This window comes from Culex quinquefasciatus, chromosome 1, assembly GCF_015732765.1.
Source record: "Culex quinquefasciatus strain JHB chromosome 1, VPISU_Cqui_1.0_pri_paternal, whole genome shotgun sequence".
Classification (NCBI taxonomy): domain Eukaryota; kingdom Metazoa; phylum Arthropoda; class Insecta; order Diptera; family Culicidae; genus Culex; species Culex quinquefasciatus.
Window position 1 is genome coordinate 32,673,760 of NC_051861.1, and position 8,410 is coordinate 32,682,169.

At 39.9% G+C, this 8,410-nt stretch overlaps 1 protein-coding gene across 2 annotated transcripts in view; it reads left to right on the forward strand.

Annotated features, from left to right (window-relative positions):
* The window catches only part of LOC6048162 (homeobox protein Nkx-2.4), a 41,810-nt gene extending 34,996 nt beyond the window's left edge, over positions 1 to 6,814 (forward strand). For both annotated transcript variants that reach the window (XM_038248715.1, XM_038248716.1), the window contains exons 5-6: positions 4,456 to 4,542; positions 5,768 to 6,814. In XM_038248715.1, coding sequence (XP_038104643.1) covers positions 4,456 to 4,542; positions 5,768 to 6,262 — 582 coding nt within the window. In that variant the 3' untranslated portion in view covers positions 6,263 to 6,814. The remainder of the gene's footprint in view (positions 1 to 4,455; positions 4,543 to 5,767) is intronic.
* Positions 6,815 to 8,410: the final 1,596 nt, after the last annotated feature.

Sequence of the window (8,410 nt, forward strand, 5' to 3'; positions counted from 1 at the left end):
TGGTGTCATTATCTGCTTCATCGACAAACTTTCGACGGTCCCCACCTCACCATCGCAGTGGCCATTTATGCCCCATTCAGCCGGGTTCCGTTCCTGACCCGACGGAAAGATGGCGCTGGGAGTTTTTTTTTTCATTCACCTGCAGCAACCACTTGTGAATGTTATTTCTAATTATTTTGCGCTCCATTGAATTGCGGCTTAAACAATTTGCCTCCATTTTGTTTTTTTACTTCTTTTACTTCTTGGAGCAGCGCGCGCCCTCTATGGACGTTTCGTGGATTACCCCTGAAAGTATATGCATTTAGATTCGGAACAGCACACACGGCGTCGTCGTCGTATCTCATTCATTATCTCATCAGCAACAGAATCATCGTCGTAATTATCCACACATATCATGGCCAACTAGGACGGAGTCTATTCAACGGTCACGTCTGAATGAGCCTGCTGCTGCACGGCCTGCCTCGAGACGGAGACTTCATTGGGTTTCTTTTCGGAACGATTCATTAAATTTAATGAATCAGAAATGGTGAGGGTATAAAACGAATGCGAGAGATAACTTTATTATTCAATTTTATAATTATCGCAGCCGTAAAGAACCGGTAATTGCGTTTTTAAAGCATGAATGGAGCTTGTGAGGAAACGAGGAAATGTATCGTTTATTGTCTGGAGCCAATGTGGCAATGTATTCAATGTAGAACATGGTTTGTTGGGGTTTTCTATTTACTACATTTTCTTTATAATACATTTTATGAATACTTGTTTTGGAACATTAGGTAAAAATTGGAGTAGTTACACAAAAAAACTTATTCAATTTTGTGCCATCATTATGAAGACACCTAAACATTCTAAGACAATTTAACTCTAAACTAAAACGCCTGAATCAGAATGAAATTTTTCTCCTCACTGTCTTTCCATATCCCTCATCTTGTCATTGTTTGACAGTATAGCTGACAACAGAGGTCAGTAACTTGCTCATCACATTGAATATTACGCCCATTTAAAATGTTAGTCTTGATTTAAAAAATTTCAAAATATTTTTTTTCGAAGAGATCGGAAAATTTTACGAATGTTTCATGTTTTAACATTGAAAATTGAACCATTAGTTGCTGAGATATCGACATTAGAAAATGGTGAGTTGTTTTGGTGAGATTTAGAAAACTTCAATTTTCGTGTTTCTTTTTCTTAAAGCGCCTGTATCTCAGCAACCAGAGGTTCAATCTTCAATGTCTCTTAGACAATTTTATAGCAAATTTTATGAACTTTTCAAAAACAATATTTCTAGAAATGGTCACTCATGGTCTTTATTTTTAAAAATCGAAAAACTGCAAATATTTCGCTAAAATCAAACTTTCGGTGGCTATATCTTGAGAACGGAGCTCTTTATCAAAAAATCTGTTAAGTACTTTTTGATTGCAAATTCAATTTTGCATTAAAAAATAACGTCAAATTTGTTTTAGCATGAAATTTCGATTTTTTCCAAAAATCATTATTTTTTCAAAAATTCATAACTCATAACATTTTTGTCTCCTAAAACATATAAAAAAATCTCGAAAATCAAAAATACGTTTTTGTGAAAAAAAAGTTGATAATTTTTTTTCCGTGTGCCTATTTTTTTCTCAATATTCCTCAACAATACCTACAACTTTGCCGAAGACACCAAATTGATCAGAAAATTCACTCAAAAGTTACAGCTGTTTGAATATTTACATACCATTTTTGTATGGACAGCAGCCAAAATTGTATGGAGACTTGTATGGGTGAACGAATGATGCAAAATAGCATATTTGGTCATAGGGAAGGCCCCCACAAAGTTTGAGCCAAATAAAAAAATACAAAAAATAAAAATGGTCGAAATCGGCCGATTTCGTAGAGAGTTGCTCAGCTATAAGAATTGTGTTAATTCAAAAATAGAAGAAAAAGCTGATTCAAAAATGTCAAAAAAATCAAATATAAAAATTCAGAAAATCTGAAATTTAGAAATAAAATTTCTGGGAATAAAAAAAATGAAGAATTCGAAGTTGAGAAATTGTAAATAACATATATGTAAAAAAATAAAAAAAAATAAAAAGTTTCAGGAATTTTAAACTTTTAATAAAAAAATATAATCTTATAGCAGTATTTCTAAAATAAGAAAATCCAAAATATATCGTACTCGATAATCTGAAATCCTCACCAAAATTTTACTCCGGATAATCGAGTCACGAAATTTTTTTTTTCTCTCAAAATGTATTCTGTAACCCAAAATATGACTACAAAAATGCTACAAAGCGGATTCGTTAATTATGAAGTTGGAAATGGACAGCTGTCAAAAGCAGGAAACCACCTGCTCGGAAATCGACGGTAAAAGGGGTCGAAATGTAAACATTAGTTTGACAACTCAATTTTGACGATTGAGTGCCTTTTAATTCGAATACGTTCGAACATGCGGGTATTCGAAGTAGCGAAATTCGAATTGGCTCTGTTAAACAATACAAATATTTTAAACAGATTTTTTTTATTGCGAAATTCTAGAGAAATGCTCAAAAGAAACCAGCAAAAAAAATCCTTTAAAAATTGAAAAATAATTCTTTCGTTTCATATTTACATTTCACTAACCTTTCCCATTCCTTTTCCATACAGGTCTATTCAGGAAATACACCCTCTCTATTGTTATGCAAAATCGATCCCACGTCATTTACTTCCCAATTTATATTCGGACGACCGGCGGGCGCCCCTCACCTACTGTATTATACCAAAATAAGGGAAAATTTTTCCGGACGACAGCTTCCGGAAAATTTGACCTTTCTCGCCTACTGCGAGATATATCGCTGCATAATTCGACACGGACTAACGCCCAACAGAAGCGTATGTTATTCTATTTCTCCTGGAAAAAAAAATGACAACAACAACAACAACGAAACGTCAACAATGGGAACGCACACGCGCCCGTTTTGAAAAACTCCCGTTTATTTGTTGTCGTTGTGTTGTCAAACGGAAATAGACGCGCATGAGCTTGACAGTTATCCCGCTTTTGTTGGAAATATTAACGCGTGCAATATTTATACCCCCGCGCCGCGCGTATGTAAACAAACCCGCGCCAATTTCACACGAGCGTCCGCGCCCCTCTTAGTAATTATTTTCCCAGAGACTGCCGCTGACAAGCGGGGGTTAATCGATTCTAATCGTTTTGTCAAAAGGGCGTTTCGCCGGGCTGGTATTGTGTGTTGCGGGTGGGCATCATTGTTGTTGTTGATAGACCGCAGCGGCGAGGCCGCCGTCTGTCATCGCTCAAATGAGCTGTCAAATAAATTAGAGCGTCACAAATTTCGCGAGCGGGTGATATCACGCAATTAGAGGTTAGATTTTGGAGAGGGGGTGGGACCAGGGACCTGATGATGAGTTTGGCTGGGAAATTTATGCTTAGTTTGAGGACAGGTGCCTAAAAATAGTGAAGAGTTTTTATTGACAGTCTGACTGCCTATTTTTGTAATGTTGGTAGCGCTACGCGATTTTGACATTTCACGAAATCTGGATAGTATGATAACAATAAACCTTAAACTCCTGTCTTTCAAGTTCAAAACAACATATTTGAGGTTAGCTTCTCCGCGGCTATGTCTTGCATCCACCGGTGTCTACTTAGAATTTTCAGTCTACTTAAACCCGCAAGTGTGATACGACCAGAAAGGCCTAATCTCACTTAACACTTGTCCGTCAACCCCTGCTCCACCTGGCAAGGTACTGCAGCAAGCCATGACGACACGGCGCGTCAACACCCCGTCGCCGGTGACAGCACGACGACGACAATCCTTCAAAGTCTCATGGCACACCTTGACTCACCTTCTCTGGGGCACTAATGAAATTAGAAAATAAAGCAAGAGAGAAAAAAAAGTTCCTTTGAAGCAGCGTCGCTCTGCGAGCAAGGCCTACCGTGATAGCGGGCCACGTGGACCGGAACCGTACCGTTCCCAAGGTAGCACCGCCAGCGCAAGGAAGTTCCTCTAACGCGCGGTGGTGGATTGCAGATGCCAGAAGAGGGTCTGAAGCAGGCCTCTTACCAGCTCTTGCGCACACAATGAAGAGCGTCGACAAGAGGCAGTCTCATAAAACGTTCGCTCTCTGCCGGGCTCTTTCTTGTCGGTTCTGTCTTTTTCTTCCCGTCGTCTTCGACGACGACGACGCAGACTTTCCTTTTCCTTCCTTGAGCACAAACACCGCTACAAAAGGGATCGTTCCGGCTGCCGGGCGCGCGCCATCTTGTTTCCACCTTCTTGGCTTTGACTTGATTCGGTTGGTTGGCGATTCTCTTGCGTCAGCAGCAGCAGCAACCGGGTCTTCCCTCCGATTCCCTTCCTGCTGTAAAAGAGCCATAAAACGTCGTCGGTAGACGCTTGCTTTGATTGATTTTCTTCCGGTTTGTTTTCGTCTTGTTCAAGTTTTAACCTAATTCGTTTTTTTTTTCGTTCCTCTCCCTTCCAGGTTAAGATTTGGTTTCAGAACCACCGGTACAAATGCAAGCGGCAAGCGAAGGAAAAGGCGATGGCCGAACAGAACCAGCACAACCAGGTGAGTGTGTGGTCCTTCTCTGGAGGATAAGCGTGGCTTCTTACAAGAGTTTAAAAATGATCTAATTGCTGTTGTTAAAATGGTGTCACTTTTGTGAATTTAAAACCTGACTTAATTATAAAGAGATTTTGGTCTGTTTGTCGGTGGTAAAGTTATAACATGTTTAAAATCACTCAGTTTTCATTAAAACCGTTCCTACTCAGAAATGTGGTAAATATTCCTGTAAGGTTTGAGTGAATTTCACTCAAAATTTAAAAAAAAATTAGTGAAGAAACTCAAATTTTACAGATGCCCCATTAACTCATTTCTGAGTAGGTACGATTTTGACGAAAAATGAGTGATTTTGAACGTGCGCAAGCAGGAACATAACCAAACTTTTCAGCACCCTCAGCAAACGTCAATTTAGTACAAATTTCTGGTGAATGTTGTTCCTAACCTCTTCCGGAAAAGATCCGGCAGCAATTTGTCAAGTTATCAGTTCGACACAGGGGGCGACATCTATATCTCACTACAGGCAGCTCGACCATCACCAGCTGTCAATTACGGCACCAGAACAAAAGGGAACTGTCATTTACGGCACCATAACAAAGCCGGAACAAAAGAACAGCTGTTCATTACGGAACCAAAACAAATCAACTGCGCACTGTAAAAAAGTAAAAAAACTTCTGGCATAAAGTGGAAACAAACTGGTTATTTTTTTGTTCATGTAATATTATACCGCAATTCAAGTTTAAAAGGTAGTGCATGTTTTTGAGGTGATTTTTCTCAATTTATATGCAAAATAAACTACTTAAGTTGGTATCCTTAAGAACACATCTGGTCGAAAACTTCATTTAAAGTTGTACTTTTATCACATGAAACATTTACCTGAAGTGCTGTGTATTTTGACTTTTACTACGGTAAATCATACTCGTTTTTCAGGTAAATTCGCCTAGAAATGAGCAGAAACTTGCAACAAAGACCTCAAAAGACCCGGGGTCTTTAAAGTGGATTGCTTTGCTGATCAAAATTTAGACTGCAGACGCAGAATTTTGCGACAGTTCGTTTTTTTAAATACATCAGCCCGACAATCTTCAGCGGTTGATTTTTTTTTATAATCAGTGACAGGCAGACTGTGATGACACAAAATTGAAATAGAATGATGATATTGACCCCATTTTAACAACAAATAAGTTGCACCGAAAACCTTGGGCCCCCACTAACGCAGTTTTTGTTTTTCATCCAGTCAGCCAGCTCACCACGACGTGTGGCCGTACCAGTACTAGTTAAAGATGGCAAGCCGTGTTCCGGCGGCTCTAATTCCAGTGCTTCTGCTCAACAGCAGCAGCAGCAGCAGCAACAACAACAGCAACAACAGCAGCAACAACAACACCAGCAGCAGCAGCAGCAACAACAGGCTGCCCAGCAACAGCAGCAAGTGAACGGCAGTTCGCTGGGCAGCGGAGGCGGAAGTGGGTCCGGCGGCGGCGGTGGAAGTACTTCCAGCGTAATCCTCACCAGCGACTCGAACCACACGCACTCGCCGGATACGCCCACGTCGTCGCTGCTGTCGCCGTACCAAACGCACCAGGTCACGGGCCAGATGCTGCAGCAGCCGTGCAATAACAGCCTCATGACCAACTCGCTGGCCATGGCGTACCGGAACCAGAACAACTTCATGGCCAACAGTCACCAGCAGCAGTGCGGAAGCTACCTGCCGTTGCAGACGCGAGCCTGGTAATATTAGTTGATCTGTTAGGTTGTTTTAACCCTTTTGATTCTTTCTGTTCTTGCGAACACAAAGCATTCTATTGATTACGCATTCCATGTGTTGGTGTGGGGAAAAACACACCAACACAAGCACACTGTTAGCCGATGAGAGAGAGAGAAGGGTAGTTCGTTTTACTTAATTTTATAAATTAATATATATTACTTTAGGTAAGTTGTAGCAGCAATTTTTTCCCACGCGTGTGAAGACGAAAAGGACTTACACAAAAAAAAATCACACGCTCAAATTGTACATACCAGAAAACAGATACTAAGCAGAGTTAGCTAATAAGAAGAGGGAGAAGGCAAACACAACATGGCGGTGCAGTGGGAACTAGAATCACATCACAGGAAGGCGGTTTGATTGGCCCGTGGTCTGCCGAGAAAGGTGAGCAATCGCAGCAGGCTGCGGACAAAGTTTAGACTATTCTCGGGCATGGTAACTGATGGTAAATAATAAAGTGTAAAATGAAAACGTCACAATGGATTTTTTGGAAGAAATTCTGTCATTTTTCAAGGAAACTTTTAAAAAGGCTAAACCTTGTATGTAAACCAGCAGCCAATCTCACTAGTATACAACATGATCTGTCACTAGAGAAGTGGGATACACTATTTGTTTGCATCGTAAGTTTCACCCTTTTGAAAAGTTATTACAGACATTAAAATATTTGAACTGCCGTTCCATAATAACTTACTTATGTTTCTAAAGCAACACGTTGCGGCTCCTGGCTCCTGTTTTTGGACGGCAATGTTGACGGTTCTCGATTGAGCGGACTGTAAACACTCACCGGACTATCAAACACAGACAAACACGTGGAGTTTCACTTTTCTCTGCAAAAAACTTCTATTTACCGATTTATTTTCATTTGATCTTGATTGGACTAAGTTGATCTTCCTTCTTCGCAATCCCCCTTGCGACTGAGCGCAACTCCTCTCGCTCTTTTTGACGTTTACGCGCAAACGGAGGCACCGTCGCGCCGTTTTTTTTTCTGTTAGGTTGGCAGCGCCGTTGCTGACAGTGGCGCAAGGGTAGGATCAATGTATGTCAGATCAGATAAGGTGAGGTGGGTTTTTCAAGCTGTCAAAATAGTTAGCACGGACTCTGGATTTTATATGGAGATTTTTAGAAAAGTGAAAATGTGAACATTTTCCGGGAATATTTCACCGGATTTTTTTTCTGTAGGGTTTTTAAGCGCGCTAAACTGAACCGAAAAACGCGTTTAGTTGATTTTTTTAAAAATATTTTTGTTTGAAAACCGCATTTTGATTCATTTTGGCATGCTTAACAACCCTACAGAAAAAAATCCGGTGAGATTTGCCCGGAAAATGGTTATGTTTTCACTTTTCTGAAAATCTCCATATAAAATCCAGGTTTCGTGCTAAGTAACTATTTTGACAGCTAGAAAACAAGCCTTATCTTATCGTCTAGCCCCTCCTAATAACAAATACAAATATACTCATTGATATTCCTTTAAGGGTTCATGAGAGATTTCTTCGTTGAAGAATCCACAGCAACTTTAATAGCTCTTTGAAGATATGCGAAAGGTTCGTTCTCCCATGATATTTTCTCCTCCAGTGAGTTAATAATTTTTGATGTAGATTTTTCATCGCTTATTCTGCCGTTCTTCACATAGTTGTCCCATGTTCAAAAAAGTGCAACTGAGAAAAACGCAATTGAAATTTTTCGACCGATTTCCGTGTTTCTACGCATAATTGTCCCGTGGGTTCCTATTCGCCCTATGTGTCCCGAATCGCCCCAGTTAGTAGTTTATCACCCTTATTTGTGATTCTCTTGCTATACAACCAGTAAGCAAGTCATAATGCTTAGTAAAACTACTGATTCCGTGTAAGAAAATACTTCGTGGGACAATTGTGCGTAGAAGTTTAACGATGGGACAAAGAGACCTGGTGTTGTTTTTAATGAGCTTCCGAACAAAGTTCCACATTTTATTTGTTTTTCTTAAAGTACACATCAAACTAAACTTAAAAATGTCATAAAGTCAAAATAGTCCAAAAATGACATGGGACAATTATGCGTAGAACGGCAGTATTGTTAATGCAATGTACCGCCGTTCTAAGCATAATTGCCCCATGTCATTCTTTTTGACAATTTTGACCTTTT